Genomic DNA, 17548 nt, shown 5'->3' with positions numbered 1-17548 from the left:
AATTTTTCATTAAAAAGTTATTGAAGTTTCCAAGAGTCCTTTTTGAAATGACAAATGATAATAAATCAGCCCTCTCACTCATGACCTATTGTTATTTTTAGAAATGGCTGATTTTTATTAGTAAAACACTTTAATTCAATTAAAGAAAAAAAGTACTTTTTATTACGTTTAAAGTTTTCCCGCGAAATAAGAGCTGCTGAATAGTAAAACCTCTAACGCTCTTAATCGTCTGCTATCTGAGTGAGGTAAGTCAGCCATTCCATTCGGCTGATTATTCAACTGCTGGTAGTTTTATCCATGAGGTTAGAAATTTAGAATTCATTATCATTGCACTGTAGATGGTTTAAAGGGAAGTACAGTTAAGCATTTCAATCTTGAAAATGTTCTAGTGTGACATTAACAGGAGTTCGTCAAAAGGTAAGAAAAGAATGTTGGCTTTACGTGCTTGCTTACCCTGCCTTTACTTCTCAGTATATTTTGTCGATGAATTTTGAAGGTGACAGTAATTTTCTCCTTGAAAACGCTAGGCTGGAAATACGCCCCCCAGTTATGACGTCAAACTGCAGATGGTAACTTCACATAATCAGTTCTTGTTTAAATGTTGAAGGTACTAGTTGACACAGTGGTCAAGGCGTTGTGATAACCAATAATAAGTGTTTCCATGTCTTATTTTGTTTTCTTGATCTTGGATTGTGGCTGCCAAGGTGTTTCAGAATGGAAAAAAGTGTCAGGATTGGATGTTATCTGGGTTTTTACTAGCCACAATATCCATCACTTCATGCCATCCGTTGAAGTAGGTAATTATTTCAAATACTACATTTAAATTTTAACCCATATATTTAATGGTAATCTGTTTTCATAGGCCGGTCATCATGGCGGCACATTTTACCATCCCACTTCATTGAAGAAACCCAACAACATGTCGGATCACCCAAAAGTGAGTCTCTGTTTCATCTACTTATTAGGGACCTTCTTTTTTTGTTGTCTTCAGCACACGACCGTCACTTTGTCAACTAGACAAGTTATTTTTAACTGTCACGATTGTGAGGCAGATCAGCAAGTTTTTGGCTAGCCATTCTTGCTAAAACAAAGTCGTCTCGAGAAGTCCACTTCATCCCTCGTCTAATTTTATGCCAATGAATTTCGTTTTGTTGTTTGAACGAACGACAGCAGTAGGTGACATTGGCTGAGACGTTTTCTGTTGTCAGGTTGCAATCTTTATTTCTGCAGCTGACGAAAGCGGTATTGTAGTAGGGTGTGACAGCAGCACGTATAAATTTAGATAATTAGATTGAGTAAAGTTTAAGTGCAGGGTTTTTCTTCCATTCATAAAACTTTTAAACCTAACTTTGGATAAACCACAAGTTTTAAAGAGACTATTTTGACAAAAATGTATAGGAAAAGCTTTGGATTTGAAATTGATTTATTGATTTGCTTGAAGGGAAACAAATTAATTTGAAAAAATTGTTAAGAGCAGTAAAAATCTGAAATGCTTTGTAGCAACATTTTGCATAACACAGGAACCTCAACGAGACGAGCTTTGAATTGAAAATGCAACACTGCGTTCGTTCAGAGCTTCTGCCCTTATTTCTTCACCTTAAAAACACCTTTTTCAGGACATTTTGGCCGTTTTCGTATAGCTTCGATTTTTCTCGCTTTAACTTTTCCAACCACATACATCGATCTGAGCATTCACATACATCGATACAGCGATTCATGTGGGCTATAGCAAATTGCTGCTTTTTAAACTTTTAATATTATCGAATTGCCTTCCAACGAATCTTTTGCGATTAGAGAACATTAATTGTTTCTTGCTGAGAAAACAGCGTTTGTTCGGAAAGCAATCCACGTAGTGCCCAATTTTCTCGCTATTTTTCTAGTAAGCACTAGCTTCTGGGGGGGGGGGGAAGCTAACCAACTATTTGTTATACAAACGACTTTGCTTGCTACTTCTCTAACGAAACAATCACTACAACATTTTTAAAAAAGTCAACTAATGATCTGTGACTTTTTTGCGATCATTCCCGCGAATAAATTAACGACGTTTAAAGCGTTGCCATTTCGAATGGATTTTTTCTAACAAGAAAATTAGCGTCGCCAATCCCAACCCGATGCCTAGAATGAGAAAGGCACTGATCAAATCGGTCAACTGGATGGGAACAGGACGAGAGACTCGGCGTTTATTTTCGGCGAAACATTCGTCAGCCTTGGGTATGGTAGGGAGATTATTTGTCCAGAATCGAATAAGGCCGGTCTCGCACAACTCCAAAACTCTGCAAATATTATTTGCGTTTAAGAACGAAAAAGTGAGAGAATCGTTGGATAAAAGCCACGTTTGTTTGTTCTTTTGTTTCTGAAGAATTAATACTTACCCTTTGCTAATGGTTTTAGTGTACCGACTGCCCTTTTTGTAAAGAAATGGATAATGTCCGTGCGACAAGGGTAACATTTTCGAGAGTCTAAAACGACACTTGCCATCCTTTTTATATTGCGAAGCAACAAAAGCGACACTGAAAGTGTGCACCTAATAAAAACGCAAAAAAAAAGACGTAAAATAAAAATGATTTGGGTAACTGTAATTTTTTTTTTAGTTTGCCAAAGTCGGTCAAAGACTAAAAGTAGCCTATTTGTCATTCGATGTATAACGAAGTTTTTTTTTTTTCACTTACATATGGAAATGCGAAGTGACCAGTTTCCAATTTTGCGGCTATTTTAAACGGATCGGTAAAAAGTCGATCAGGTTTACTCCGGACTTGATCTCCCAGAACTTTGAAAATGCCGGATGTTGCTTGCTATTTATTTGTATAAAAATAATATGAATGGGGGGACCGAAAAAAAAAAAAACTAATTTTCATGTACGCAAAAGATGTTTTACCAGAATTTGTATTCCGGTTGATGTGTCGCTTCTGAGGACTATGTTGACCTCTTGGCTCGCTGCTAAGTCTTCCATGGTGTTGATTGGGGGTTTCATCTTCGGTGTTGTGAGGGACGAAGTGACAATTCCCGTGTAGGAATTGACCAAGACCATGGCGCACAACACCCAGGCTCCGGCCAAGACTCGAAACGAAGTGCGGCTACTAAATTCGCTACCTCCTGACAGGGAAATTAGAAAGCTATTATTTAACAAACAAGTTGTCTAATTCAATTCGATTTTATTCGGCGAAGCGACATTTGATTTACCTTGATTCGTCATCGTGTTAATTACATAAATCATGTGGGAACCTATGAAAGTGAAGATGCTTTTTGAATGTGACTCATCATGGTCTGATTTCATGTTTGATTCCATTTTCCGGCCATTCGTAGTATTTGTAAAACGATAATTGTAGATCCACGTAAAAACGGTCATGGTGGCGATGACGAAGAAAAGGCTGATGAAAATTGACATCCAAACCTGACAGATTTTAAATTAAAAAGCGTGAACTAACGTAAAATTTGAGAAAGCTTTACCAGCGGTTGAAATGGACCTATGAAGGCAAATAATCGGCTTTCTTCCTCAGGTCTTGGCACAACAAAACTAAATCCTTCTGACCAAGCGGAGGCCGTAAAGTCAAATCTTTTTACTCGATCCATAGTGGGGTAAAAACCGACCGCTATTCCCTCGATGTTCTGACGTGATTGAAACAACCGGAAACAACGGTTTATTTTTCCGTCATTTTTCTATTCACTACAGTCCCATATATATATGTATAGGTATAAGAAGCCATAAACTAATTACTTTGTCGTTCATAAGTAGGTAATAAGCAGCCTCGTGCATGCCCAACTTGTTGATGAGAGTTTCATTGATGGGTACAAAGGAGATGCTTCAATAGTTAACAGAAAATATTGAAAATGAAATTAGTAAGCAAAACTTTTTGGGTATTAATTTTGTTATTTTTCTTTCCAAGAATAAGCCAAGTTCAGAAACATACGTAAATTTCAATCTTTTCGCCAGCCAAGTGAAGATGTTAATTGTCGTTCCAAAATAAGTGACTGTGCCATTCGGCCCTCGAATCAGTGTATCAAAGGGTGGATTCTAGGTATAAATTAGGGAGATGCCATTAAAAAGCTACAATTATAATTTGTTGAAGGATCATTTTACAAGGGATTTTAAAAGATTCACTTCCTTATATTTAAAATAACAATAAATACAGATTTACATAGCCTACTTACGTGGATAACGATGTAATTAAAGTGCAGATTATTCATATCGGCTTCTGTGGTAGGATCAACGCTCGCAATTAATAGAAGGATCACAACCGTAAGTGAGATCGAAATGAAATGCTTTGAACGTGTATAAGGGAAAACCCCGTTTGTGCCCTTGCTCCGGGCTGGGAATTGCATTTTAGGTCAGTTAAGACGCCCAGAGTGAGTGAAATCTAAATGCCAAACAAGCTGTATTTGTAGGTTTACAAGTTCTTCCTTGACATGTTTGCAGATGTTGTGTCGTAGCAACCGAAGACGCATTTTTGTGTTTAGTTTCCGCCTGCTGCCGATGTGCGGCTTTATTCATCTAATATCTCTTGAGTTTAAAGTTTGTAGGCTACATATTGTTGCATTATATTTGCTTGGATTTCTAAAATCCAAATGTTTTGTGTGGCACGCAATGTTTGGGTAACATGAATGAGAGTTCTTTGTTCACTTATTTGCTATGCATTTGGTTCGACGTTTGATTTGTTGGCCATTGCCATTCATAATGTAAATTTGAATTTCGAGGCTTAGTATTGTATAAAAGGCAGACATTAATAATTTTAATCGATTTTAACCGAAATAAATGAAATCAAAGAATAAGAATCTTGGCTTATAGCAAAGCCGTATAACACGAACATATCTTCTTGTGAAAAATCTATAGTGTGTAGCAACCGTAATCACTTATCATCAGCAGGGAGATCTAACCAACGTTAATTTTATCTTCTATTCAATAAACCGAATATGTGGAAAGCACGATTCATGTGGCTTCAATATGGCCAAGAAAACAGTTTCGATGAATTTCTAGAGATATGAACAGTTAGTTACTAAATGACCATGTTAAAAGCTTAAAACGGTGGAACGTAAGAGAACATTTCAATTTTAAAGTTGTTGCAAATTATATTTAATTTGTAAATTATACTTGTATTTAATTTATCTGAGCAAGTCCAATGAAACGAATTTCTTTATCTCTTTCAGGTTGGATCAATTCAAAAGTAAGCTGGATAACAGAATATCTTCCAGGCGGTTCTGCTCTCACGGAATGGTTCTTTAATGCCATCTGGAGACGAGTCATTCAAACGCATTCAAAGTAAGTTCCGTTTTCTTTTTTTTATTGATTAGGGTATTTGTAAAATTGATTTTGATTTTCAAATTCATATATAGCCTATTTAAATGAATACGTCGGAAAGCTTTCGTATATTCGTATTGAAGTGCAAAGCACTCAAATCGATGCATGTGTGACAAAATTAACACTCGTAATGAATATAAGAGTCTAAAAATTTTGGTGAAATCAAAAGCTTTGGACGTCTAAGAACCAACTCATTTTTTTGCATCACTTTCATAATTTGCATTTTGTCTCAGTTAAGACGCGCATAGTGTAGTTAAACGAAAATTCGAATTAAGCTTGTGATATAGGTTTTATGAATTAATTGAAGTTATATAGGTTTAAATTTCCAGGCCTGTGCAAGAAACCAAGCAAATTGTTGAGTTCCAGATAGCAACTGTTTGAAAATGCTCGTCATAGCAACCGGGGAACACATTGAATGTTTAGTCTATAAGCTATAGTTGCTGTGCAATTGCATTCAAATATTTAGCTCTTGAATTTCAATTTTGTGTTTGCAATTTTAATTTCAATCAAGAGTTTCACATGCATGGCTTGCGATCCCGGATGCATTGAGTTTGGCTATTGAAATATTGCAGCCTGCTACCTACCTACACTGGTGTCCTTATTGAGAAAAATTTTGTTTGAATATAGATTTATGGTGATCGTGAGTGATGGATTAAGTCGAACTTCCCGATAATAGCTTTCTAACGTCACCATATTCCATAGTTATTCAACAGATTTAAAAAAATGGCTTTTGTTTAGACTGTTAAGTAAGCAAGAGAAAACGGAAGGGTTGCGTGAGCTGCACAAATGATAAATTAATGTAATTGGAGTTTTTTTTTTATTATTTAGGTCCCTCTTCTTACCTGATCTCGTTCGGTGGTTCGGTTTTCCCGCAAATAACCCACACGCTAAAATGTATCTCGACAAAAACTCGAGTAAAAAAGGTGGAATTTTTATTTCTGGGATTATTTCATATTTGCTCTGTGGTGGCTAGTATTATATAGTCAAATATTTTAGATCTGATGATTCAATAGCTCCGATCCTGCACGCATTTTTTTTTCCAAACCACACTTTCTTGGCATTTCTCTTCATCACGAGACACAAGTACAGAGATGAAGTAAAAAAATGTCTCGACATTTTACTCGTGTCAAATGCGGCTGTCAAAATAATTTCGGGGAAATACGAAAAGTTTATAAGGTGGAGCAAAAAGCAGTTTGCTTAAAATCGCTTAGAATTATCGCTGATGTGACGCTTAAAGTTTTAATCTTGTGGAAATCCCAACTGCAGGTGCCGCGTGGCTTTTAAGAAGTGAAAACGGTGAAAACTAAGAGAAAAATCATAAATTGACCAATGGAAATCACGCTGTGGCCAATAAACCTCTAGCTCTTGGCCAAGTTGCGAAAGACAACTGCAATTAATCAGTCCAGCACCATTTTCCCTTTCGACGGCGTGTCGTTCAACTAATGTGTAAGACGACTAACGGTATCTCCGGACAAAGGTAAAAGAAGAAGCAGTTTAAACCATTAGCAGTTCCAGATAGTGCTGTTGCGGTGAGTTGTGTGTTATTTTAAATAGCGGAAAACCCGAGCGAGAAAGCGACTGGGAAAAATAAGTTATCTCATTCCAGTACGATATATGTCAGCCTGTTTCTGATTGAACAACAAAGTAACTGACAGACCACAACTAGCACTAGACCTTTTGCAACATGAATTTTCTGACCGTAAAATTCGTTTATACTTAAATTGATTCATTTAACTATTTTTAAATGTTTGTCCATCTTTCGTATCTTATAGATGAGAAGCAGCACAGCTTGTCTGTTTTTACTTCATCTTTCAAGCTGTTACGCTGGACCAGTCCGTTCGCTTCGTACGTCTGCAGTGAAATTACACGATTTCCTGATGGCTAACATCCAAGGAGTTGCTCGCAACGACCAGCCGAGTCAAATACAAGATTATCTTATTCCAATTGAAGAGAATAATGGAGACCTTTCTGACACCACTAACGAACCTTTCGTAGACCAATCGGCGTTTCAAGACTTTGACGTTCAAGAACCGGAACGGGTTACCCATACTTTAACTTACTTCTCTTTGCCTGCTGTTTCTAATGGTGGGACCGAACAGCCAGCATTATCATTGGATGCCAACGTCATCCACAGCGACCTACCCAATTCAGGTTCTATTGGAACTGATATTCTATCGGATGTTCAAGAGCCAACACAGAACCTGGAAGAGCCTCATTCCGAAATTGTTGGCGAACAAGAGCCTGTTATGGATCATATGGTCGTCCATAAAGAGTGCTGAGTTGCTGACAAGTAAAACCTCTAGCGACCCCAGAATCGTCTGCTAGCTGATAAGTTAGCACTTGGAAGAGTTAGCTCTGGACGTGCACTCATAATTCAACTTGTGGACTTGTGGTAGACGCATGAGGTAAGAAATCGTTAACATTGCAAGCATTTCAATCTTTAAAAAATGTTTACGTAATATGTGAGGTGTATTAATTATTTACAGAGGTTCGTCCAAAGTGAGAAAAGATGTTTTGATGCGATCTGCTGTTCTATGCCGACCCTGCTGGGTGCGAGGGATATACCGCTGTTACGTGCTAACCCTACCCTATTTTTACTCCTCAGTATTTTTTTATGATGAATATTTTGAAGGTGACAATAATTTTCTCCTTTTTTAAAACAGCTAGGTTGAAAATACTCCCCCAGTTTTGTCGTCAACCTACTCCATGTGCTAACATGACATCATCAGTTCTTGTTTCAATGTGGAAGGTATTACACAGTGATAAGTTTACGAGGCATTATGGTTTTGAATAATGAGTGTTTCTGTGTCTTATTTTTTTTTTGTACTTGGGATTAGGATTACTGTAAAGTAGCTGCCAAGGAGGATAACATGTCAGGATTGGATGTTATTAGTTTTCTAGGGGTTTTTCCTTGCCACCATATCCGTCACTCCAAACCATCCATTGAAGTTGAAGTAGGTTATTGTTTTAAATACTATTTTGTTTAAATTTTAGCCCATATTCTTCATATATTTGTTTTAATGAACATCTCTGTTATTATATAGGCTGGTCATCATGGCGCGATATTTTACCACCCCACCCATCGAACAGACCCATCGAACAGACCCATCGATAGACATGTCGCCTCATCCAAAAGTGAGTCTCTGTTTCCTTATAAGGAACCTTTTTTAATGTCTTCATCACACGACCGTCACTTTGTCAGTTAGACTAGTTACTTTTAAGTGTTACGCTTGTGAGGCAGATTTTTGGCTAGCCCTTCTTGCTAGGTTTCTAGATTATCCGTCTCGAGAAGTCCACTTCGGGCTGAATTTTATGCTTTTCCATTGGCCAGTGAATTTATTTTTGTTGTTTGAACGAACCACAACAACAGTAAATGACATTGGCTGAGAAATTTGCTGTTGTTATCAGGTTGCCATCTTTGCTTCAGCTGACCAAAGCGTTATAGCTAGTGTGTGGCAGTGGCTGCACGTATTATTTGAGATACTAATAGAGATACTACATAAAATCTGAAATGCTTCATATCATTTTATATTTCGTTTAGCTTCGATTTGCTCACTTTGCTTTTCCTTCAGTGCATCTTTGACCTGGGCATTGTTGTAATCTTTTCGTTGACTAACGAGCAAATCTGGAGCGTTTTCCTGGTCGAGTTGACTGAGCTGATTGTAGAAATATTTTTGCCCGACAAAGTTGGGTGTTTCTTTTTTATCAAAAACTAAAACGGAGAGAAAGTATGTTTCTCTTCCATTCTCAATCAGTTTGATGCTAGTGTTGAAAAAACCTTTCAAGTCTTCTGTTTTGATGAGCTTGTGAGTTCCGTATTTCTTGATCCGTAATTTTGAGAGAGAGTTCGATTCCGGTCGACCTAGCTTTTCCCATTGTTCCGTGTTAATTGCCAAATGGAAATTGCCTTTCGCAACGAACATGGTCGTCACTTGGCCGTTCAAGATGACATCCAGCAATTTCATTTTTGTCCAATTTGATATTTATGGCTCTTCGGCGCTTTTCGGTAGTCTTCTTCGGTTTTCTCCTTTGTGGGGGCGAATCGTTAGTGGGCGTCGTTGACGGTTAGGTCGACTTGTCATGCACTGAAGATTGCGTATCTATAAGAGTCCTCACTGTTTGAGGAACTTGGGTCACTTCAACTTTGGGTTCAAACTTCGTTTTCGGTTCTATGTCTTTCACATCCGCTTCTTCCGTTAGTTCCACCATGACAAATCCGTCATTGTGCACAGGCGGAAAATGTTTAGGAGAACTTTGACCCCCACAGATGCAGGAAAGCAATATGGAAAAAAAAACTGCGCATGTGCGGTCATTGCCCATTTGCAATAAACTTTGAAAGTGAAATCATCCATTGCGAAATTGTTTGTTATCTTGGAAAACGAGTAAAGGGTAGGCCCAATTGATTCAGTTTTGCTTGCTTACTATCTGCGTAGGTCAGACTGACTTGGGTTCGCAACTATCTTAATGTTACCTTTCCCCGTTAATTTTAACATTTGAAATGAATTTCGGTGTAAAAATAATATTCGCATCTAAGAGTTCTAAAGTAATATAAAACTTAATTCGTGTCGTTTTTTTTTTTTAAATTCAAATTGGAATTGCACGGATGGAATTTCAATTTTGATAATTGCGGGATCACGAATATTCTGTGTAGTTCTGTTGTGTTTTCGTCCGTCATCAGTCAGTTTAGCGATTTTTGACAATGCTTTATTTATGGGCGGAAACAAAATGATTGACATTACGATCTGGTCTGTCATATCGTTTAGCGTCATATCTCACTGCTGCATTCAGTCAGACGCATTTTTAATTGACTCGTTGTTCATTTGAGGTATATTACTCCAATGCTACTGTCAATCAATATGATCAATTATAAAGTCTCAATCAATTTTGAATCGTCGAAGATTTTGTGTTGATGAAATGTCTGTGTAAAATATGTATGATGTAGCAACCGTGGTCTCTACAGCAAACCTTAAATCCTTGAGTCCGAAGCCTTACCTTACATTGAACACGCCTTGCCTTCGTTTTGAAGTGTCTCACGCTGCCCGTTAAATTATTTAAACGAATGTGTCATCCTCCCACGGGTTTCGTCTATACATTTAATATATTTAAATTATCGCAAGGCCTAAACCATTTCATATCTAAGTTAGTTCTTGCGTCATTCAGTCATTTTCGGCAGCCACTCGTGCCCGTTTCGCTTGCGTTTTCTATTTTTTGGTTTGTCTTTTTCACGGTGCTGTTGACAATTCATCGAGTTCATTTTCTCTTTCGACGACTCTTTTGATCTTTCTGGTTTGAAGACCTTTTACTTTCGTTTCCTTTTGTCTTTCGACAAATTTTCATATAACCTGCGAGTTATGCACTGACATGCTGAATATGAATAACTGAATAGTGACTTGACAGTTGACAGTCTGTTGTTTGCGATGAGGGAAATGTGGGAATGATTTCAAGCCCATATTTTATCTATACTGCAGCACGGAAGTGTGCACTGCACCACCATGGTATTTTCATTTAGTACGAATTCAACATTTATGATGGGAATGTCCGAAAACGGGCTTTTTTTGTGCAACATTGTATTGATGTGAAACATGTCGACGCATCATACGATAACCACCAAAAGATATTTTGACTTTACGATGATTCCATACCATCTAGCGGCATTTGAATGATTTAGTAATTAGCTGATGTCTTGCGTGATTGTTGTTGATGATTTTCTAAAAATTCAATTTTGCACAGATTTTTGTTGCATTATCAGAAAGTTGTGAAATTTGAATTGAAATAATTATCGGATAAAATAATATCTTCAAAATATTCGATACTTTTTGATAATTCAAGGTACAGCTATTGATTTTTCTAAATGTGTGTAAATCAAAAGGTGAGCAGCATCTTGTGAGCCAATAAAGTAAAAGCTAACACCGTTATTCTACGTACAGCTCGATCAAAAAAAATCTTCTCGCTGAACAAACACTACCGAAATTTTAAAATTTCTTGCGCTTTTGATCATCATTTTCAACATATTCATTGACGACGTTCACAGCGTCGCCATATCGATACGATTTTTTCCAACAAGAAAATTAGCGTCGCCAATCCCATCCCGATGCCTAGAATGAGAAAGGCACTGATCAAATCGGTTAACTGGATGGGAACAGGACGAGAGACTCGGCGTTTATTTTCGACCAAACATTCGTCGGCTCTTGGTACGGTAGGGAGGTTATTCACCACAAAACGAATAATACCGGTCTCCGACATCTCCAAAATTCTGCAATTGTGCTGGCGTTTTAGAGTTATAGGATAGCGCAGGATAGAGTAGGATAAAATGTTATCACTTACCCTTTGCTGATTGGTTTGGTGTACCAACTTCCCTTTTTTAAAAGATACGAATAATGTCCGTGTGATAGGGGTAACATTTTCGAGACTTTAAAACGACACTTGCCATCCTTTTTATATTGCGAACCAACAAAAGCGAGGCTAAAAGTATGCAACTAATGAAAAGCGAAAAATTAGACTCTTGAACAACTGACATGTAATATCGTAAATTTTCATTTTCTCTTGAATTAATCCTGGTAGGCCTACTGTTGTTTATGTATAACTACGAAATAATTTTCTTTCTAAATCTTTCTTTCGTCACTTACGAACGGGAAAGCGAAGTGACCAGTTCCTAATTTTGCGGCTAGTTTAAATGGATCGGTAAATATTCGGTCGGGTTCACTCCGGACTTGATCTCCCAGAACCTTAAAAATGCCGGATGTTGCTTGCTGTTTGTGTTTTGTTTTTATCATGAAGTGGACATTAGTGAAATCCATAAAATGAAGCCTTTTACTTATGAGGCTTTACCAGAATTTGTACTCCGGTTGATGTGTCGCTTCTGATGACTATTTTGACCTCATTACTCGCTGCTAATTCTTCCAGCGTGTTCATGGGCGGCTTGAGCTTCGGTGTTGTGAGGGACGAAGTGACAATTCCCGTGTAACAATTGACCAAGACCATGGCGCACAACACCCAGGCTCCGGCCAAAACTCGAAACGAAGTGCGACTACTAAATTCTCTACCTCCTGACAGGAAAAAATATAGAAAGCTTTTATTCTACAAGAGTTAAAATTCCATAATTAAATTCGACTTTATTTCTGCGAAGCTACATTTGATTTACCTTGATTCGTCATCGTATTAATTACATAAATCATGTGGGGACCGATGAAAGTGAATATGCTTCTTTGAACGGACAAGTTATTGTTCAATTCCGTGTTTCCAGTCGCACTAGTGCTGCCCACAGTATTCGTGTGACGACGATTGTAGAGCCACGTGAACACTGTCATAGTAGCGATGACAAAGAAAACGCTGATGAAAACTGACATCCAAACCTAACAAATTTTTAAATTTTTAAGCATGAATCAGCGTAAAACTTTGACGATCGTTATAGCTCACCATGGGCTGAAATGGACCGATGAATGCGAATAATCTGCTTTCCTCTCCGGGTCTCGGCGCAACAAAACTAAATCCGTCTGACCATGCGGAAGCTGTATAGTCGAATCTTTCTACTCGATCCATAGTTAGATAAAAACCAGCTAGTATTCCGTCAATATTCTAAGCAACAAAGTTTCTTTTGTGTATTTAATTATTTATATAGCAATCAAGTTATCATTACCTCGTCGTTCATAAGAGCGTAAAATGCACCTTCATGCGTTCCTAATTTGTCGTTTAGAGTTTTATTCAGCGGTAGATAAGTGATCCTTTAAAAGTTAACTTATCAGATTGTTGTACGTGAATTTAGCGAAAATGCATCATTGTGATTTTTCTCTCGATTTTTCTAAGAAGCAGAATTTGTAAAACTTACGTAAATTTCAATCGCTGTGCTAACCAGTTGAATATAACAAGGTTTGCCCCAGAATAAGTGAATGTGCCATTAAGTCCCGGAATCAGTGTATCGAAAGGTGGATTCTAAAGTAGAAGCAGGGTTGTAGTTAATAATTTGTAATTGAGTGTTTTTTTAGACGATTCGTATATATACAATAATAATTTCGTTGAAATGTTCAAATGAAAACGTCGACTTACTTGCAAAGCTATCATATTAAAGTGCAAGCCGCTTAGATCGGTTTCAGTGGTTGAATCAACACTCATAATTAAGAGAAGATTCACAATAACTTTTTTGTACCTTGGCAAAATGTGCATTTTGAGTCAGTCAAGAGTCTCAAGATGCGCAGAGTGTAGTGATACGAAAATGCGAAATAAGCTCTATTTGTATGTTCCAATTGCCAAGCAACCAAACCAAACTGATATTATACTTACAGTTAGCAACTGTTTGTAATGCTCGTCATAGTGACCGAGCGCAACCTAGAACATATTTTCATGTTTAGTCTCGGCTAGTGCATGTGATGTGCACCTTCATTCAATCTTTAAGCTATTGAAATGCCAGTTTGTGTTAGACCATTTGCTCTTTTGATTTCACTAATCAATAGCGGGGTCAGTAGGCTAGTTTGGTCTAGCATCCGATTCTTGATGTACGTTTGGCTATTCAAATTAAGATTGTAAGCTTGCAGCCCCCCACTGAATTATTGAGCAAAATTTCGGGAATTTCGATTTGGTGATCGACATATAGTCGAATCGCCTGGTAAGAGTTTCTTAATGCGTCACCGTAAACTCCGTGCTCAACAAAGCCACCTAGCTGCATCCTCATTGTACCGTTTTGTATACAATGTTATTACGACTATCCTTCGTTCCAATTCAGATTGTGTATTGACGGAATTTTCATGAAAGTATCCATCAGGTTGAATAGATGCTGTCGCAACTACGGAGATTATAGAATTTGTATTATCTTGATGCCCAAGAAAGGCTTCCATCATGAGCTGTCCAAATGATTCCAGTCGAGTCGTTTTAGGTCCTTCTTCTCAACCGAGATTGTTGATTTTCCCACACACGCTAAAATGTGCTTCGACAGAAACTCTATAATTATTTACACAACAAAAGAGAAAACGGGGATTTTGTATTTGTTGGATTGTTTCTTAAACCTCTAGTGTGGCTATAGTGTTATAAAACGAGTTTGTTCATTTATCTGATAAATCGGAAAAGCTCCGATCCCGCACGCATTTTTCCTAAGTCTTGGTATTTCTCTTCATCGCGAAACAAAAGCTTATACAGCAGAGGACAATTGTCGTGACATTTTACTCGTCTCAGATGCTGACGTCAAAATAATTTCGAGGAAATACGGAAAGCTGAAGAAGTGAGGCAACAGCAGTTTGCTTAAAATTATCGCTGATGTGGCGCTTAAAGTTTTAATCTTGTGGAAATCCCAGCTGCAGGTGCCGCGGGTTTTAAGAAGTGAAAACTAAGAGAAAAAATCATAAATTGACCGATGGAAATCACGCTGTGGCCAATAAACCTCTAGCTCTTGGCCAAGTTGCAAAAGAAAACTGCAATTAATCAGTCCAACACCATTTTCCCTTTCGACGGCGTGTCGTTCAACTATGTAAGACGACTAACGGTATCTCCGGACAAAGGTAAAAGACGAAGCAGTTTAAACCATTAGCAGTTCCAGCAGTTAGTGTTGCGGTGAGTTTTGTGTGCTTTAAATAGCGGAAAACCCGAGCGAGAAAGCGGCTGGGGAAAATAAGTTAATCTCATTCCAGTAGTACTATATAAGTCAGCCTGTTTCTGATTGAACAACATAGTAACTGACAGACCACAACTAGCACTAGACCTTTTGCAACATGAATTTTCTAACCGTAAAATTCGTTTATATACTTAAATTGATTCATTTAACTATTTTTTAAATGTATTTCCATCTTTCGTATCTTATAGATGAGAAGCAGCACAGCTTGCCTGTTCTTACTTCATCTTTCAAGCTGTTACGCTGGACCGGTCCGTTCGTCTCGTACTACGTTTGCAGTGAAATTACACGATGTCCTGGCTAACATCCAAGGAGTTGCTCGCAACGACCAGCCGAGGCAAATACAAGATTATCTTATTCCAATTGAAGAAAATAATGGAAACTTTTCTGACGTTTCAAGACTTTGACGTTCAAGAACCTGAAATAGTTACCGACACTTTAACTTTCTTCTCTTCGCCTGGTGTTTCGGACGGGGCCAGCACTACCATTGTGGGATGCCAACGTCATTCACAGCCACCTACCCAATTCAGGTTCTATTGAAACTGAGATTCTATCGGATGTTCAAGAGCCAACACAGAACCTGGAAGAGCCTCATTCCGAAATTGTTGGCGAACAAGAGCCTGTTATGGATCATCTGGTTGTCCTACCGATAGAAACAACTGATTAGCTCTATCATTTACCAACTGTTGCAGCACCTTCTGATCCAGCGGAGCTTCTTCTAATGTATTCACTTGTGCGTGTCCCAACGGCTCCGTCAGCCACATCCGCTACTGTGGCTGATTCGCTTCTGGAAATAATGTTACCGTCCACGACAGAGAAAGTGGAAATCAGTTCCTCACCTGAATCTCTGTATCATTCATCAGCCACTTCTGGACCGGAGCAATGGATCAGTGTCGACCCTCTTCCGCTGGAGTTGGATCCAGCAAAGTCACAGACAACATCGTCCTCCCTAATCACCGATTCCCAGCAGATTATCCAAGTTGATCAACCCAAATGTCAATCAAACATCTCGTACGAGCTCTTCACTACAGACAATCCAAATGGAAAAGAGAGCAACTCTTCCGGTCTTCCGTTCGGAACTCATCGTTCTAAACTGAGGGAGCTGCGCTTTCCTCCTGTATCAAACACGAAAGAAAATTTTGGTGTTCAAATCAATTGGGATGAATTCATGTAATTGTGTTTCAATCTGTCTGTGTGCATTTTCAAAATTCTCGCTTAAGCAACGAAATGGATGTGTAAACACGTTCATTTCTAGTACTCACCGGTGTTGGGTCATAAAGTTTTGCTAGTTGACACGAATCACATACTTCTTGATGAAGTTTTCATGTGCTATAGTGTTTGTAGTTTTTCTCCTTATTGCCTTTGCAAATATTAAATGAGAATTTTAAAAGATTGGATAAATTTCCTATATTCAACTATTATTGTTCCAGCAACCATGGTGCAGCAACCTTTTTCAATATTTTGTGAGACTGTGATCTTGTTAAATCTTAAATGGTCTAAATCAATTTCTTCTCTTGGCGGTAGCCAAAAGAAATTTTTTTTTTCTTTCGCTATAAAAGATAAGCAAATGCAGATTAAGTCAATTAATAGTTGCAAAACATTCAAATAGACCTTTTTCACAATGCGGAAAGTCGGGATTTTCCAATCCGGCAACGCCGTAATCGGCCATTTTAGTTCCCATTATTTTTTCCCTGTGTAAATTCCCATAAGGAATCGAGGTACCTTTAGTTTTAATTCATTTTTTAATTATTGGTTTCTTACAGCCAATTTATTTTTCATCGATCGTGTTCCCCGATGAATTGGTAACATTTTCATATATGGTACATTTTACTTGCGGTTTATACTAATTATGTAATTCGAACTTTATTAGGTTGTTTTGATTCTGGTATGTAAAAACAGACATGTTATGTGCTTGGCTGCGGTGCTGTAACTTTTGCTTCCCAAAAGTGAATGTTAATGGACATCTAGAATATGGGGTTGCAAAAAGTAGGAGACAGGTATATGGCTGCTGAAAAGAACAAATTTGAGAGAAAAAGTTTTATAAAAATATACAGCAGAGTATGCAGTCAACATTTTACTTCTGGTAACATAGTAAATTTTATAAAGTAATTCATATGATTGAGTCGTGTTGGAAATATTTCTCTGAAATAATTAACTAAGTAACATTTTTTTATCTGCACCAACACATAATAATGAGCAAAATTCCATTGGGATTGCTACTGTTGAAAGAATTAGTCGCTCTCTAAGATTCTAAGAAGGCAGATTGCTGGGACATGTTCAACGATGTAAGAGGATGGTATTTTATTTATACTGATTATGTCATTTATAACATTACTTAACATATCTCATCATTTTCTTCCATAGACACACATTCCACAAGACGTAGTTACTGATTTCATGAAAGATACAACTGTACCTAAGGTTACTATGCAGAACACGTTTGATGAACACATCAACACATAGGTAAATCAAGTAACAATCAGAATCCATCTACCTGCAAAACAGTCATCGGTTCTTTGAATAAAAAGTATTGAAAAATGAGAAATAATTACTAGTTGAAGCAGTGTCACGTCACGTCTTTAGTATTTTTATTAATAACTTTATTTCATGTTTAATACAATGTTTCACTCGAAAAAAGAACTGTGAGTTTTCTTAAAATT

At 37.6% G+C, this 17548-nt stretch overlaps 2 protein-coding genes and 1 long non-coding RNA gene across 6 annotated transcripts; 2 read left to right on the top strand and 1 right to left on the bottom strand.

Annotated features, from left to right (window-relative positions):
• The first annotated feature begins 242 nt into the window (after nt 1-242).
• On the top strand, nt 243-16280 carry LOC124202640. 3 transcript variants are annotated; one of them, XR_006878279.1, is made up of 14 exons: nt 254-417; nt 528-607; nt 705-797; nt 863-937; nt 5143-5254; nt 6122-6216; nt 6290-6469; nt 6560-6992; nt 7066-7698; nt 7780-7897; nt 7957-8042; nt 8131-8247; nt 8338-8428; nt 15080-16280. XR_006878279.1 is itself a non-coding variant. In XM_046598992.1 (4 exons), the coding sequence occupies exons 1-4, from the start codon at nt 662-664 to the stop codon at nt 15081-15083; spliced, it is 327 nt and encodes a 108-aa protein (XP_046454948.1). In that variant the 5' UTR covers nt 614-661; the 3' UTR covers nt 15084-16280. The 3 variants fall into 3 exon arrangements, 1 of the variants encoding a protein (XP_046454948.1); XR_006878280.1 differs by lacking the exons at nt 6290-6469; nt 6560-6992 and having other exon boundaries at nt 243-417; XM_046598992.1 differs by lacking the exons at nt 254-417; nt 528-607; nt 6122-6216; ... (5 more) ...; nt 8131-8247; nt 8338-8428 and having other exon boundaries at nt 614-797.
• Nucleotides 1406-4015, bottom strand: LOC124202635 (glutamate receptor 3-like). Its single transcript, XM_046598986.1, has 8 exons — nt 3909-4015; nt 3716-3800; nt 3448-3606; nt 3181-3391; nt 2876-3093; nt 2670-2792; nt 2373-2524; nt 1406-2273 (listed from the first exon to the last, which is right to left on the bottom strand). Exons 2-8 carry the CDS (start codon nt 3752-3754, stop codon nt 2036-2038), a joined length of 1140 nt encoding a protein of 379 aa, XP_046454942.1. The 5' UTR covers nt 3755-3800; nt 3909-4015; the 3' UTR covers nt 1406-2035.
• Nucleotides 16281-16494: 214 nt separating the features above from the next.
• Nucleotides 16495-17520, top strand: LOC124202641. Of its 2 annotated transcripts, none has more exons than XR_006878282.1 (3): nt 16495-16690; nt 16759-17173; nt 17253-17520. It is a non-coding gene; the product is annotated as an uncharacterized LOC124202641 (long non-coding RNA). The 2 variants fall into 2 exon arrangements; XR_006878281.1 differs by having other exon boundaries at nt 16759-17184.
• Nucleotides 17521-17548: the final 28 nt, after the last annotated feature.

This window comes from Daphnia pulex, chromosome 9, assembly GCF_021134715.1.
Source record: "Daphnia pulex isolate KAP4 chromosome 9, ASM2113471v1".
Lineage (NCBI taxonomy): Eukaryota > Metazoa > Arthropoda > Branchiopoda > Diplostraca > Daphniidae > Daphnia > Daphnia pulex.
The sequence above is the reverse complement of the archived record's forward strand: the minus strand, read 5'-3'. Positions and strand labels throughout refer to the sequence as shown.

Coding starts and splice junctions, on each gene's coding strand:
- LOC124202640 (XM_046598992.1), top strand. CDS start 662: ATGTCTTATTTTGTTTTCTTGATCTTGGATTGTGGCTGCCAAGGTGTT. Junction 798..862: donor CATGCCATCCGTTGAAGTAG/GTAATTATTTCA, acceptor CTGTTTTCATAG/GCCGGTCATCATGGCGGCAC. Junction 938..5,142: donor ACATGTCGGATCACCCAAAA/GTGAGTCTCTGT, acceptor TATCTCTTTCAG/GTTGGATCAATTCAAAAGTA.
- LOC124202635 (XM_046598986.1), bottom strand. CDS start 3,754: ATGCACGAGGCTGCTTATTACCTACTTATGAACGACAAA. Junction 2,793..2,875: donor CAACCGGAATACAAATTCTG/GTAAAACATCTT, acceptor ACAAATAAATAG/CAAGCAACATCCGGCATTTT. Junction 2,525..2,669: donor GTCACTTCGCATTTCCATAT/GTAAGTGAAAAA, acceptor CGTTTTTATTAG/GTGCACACTTTCAGTGTCGC.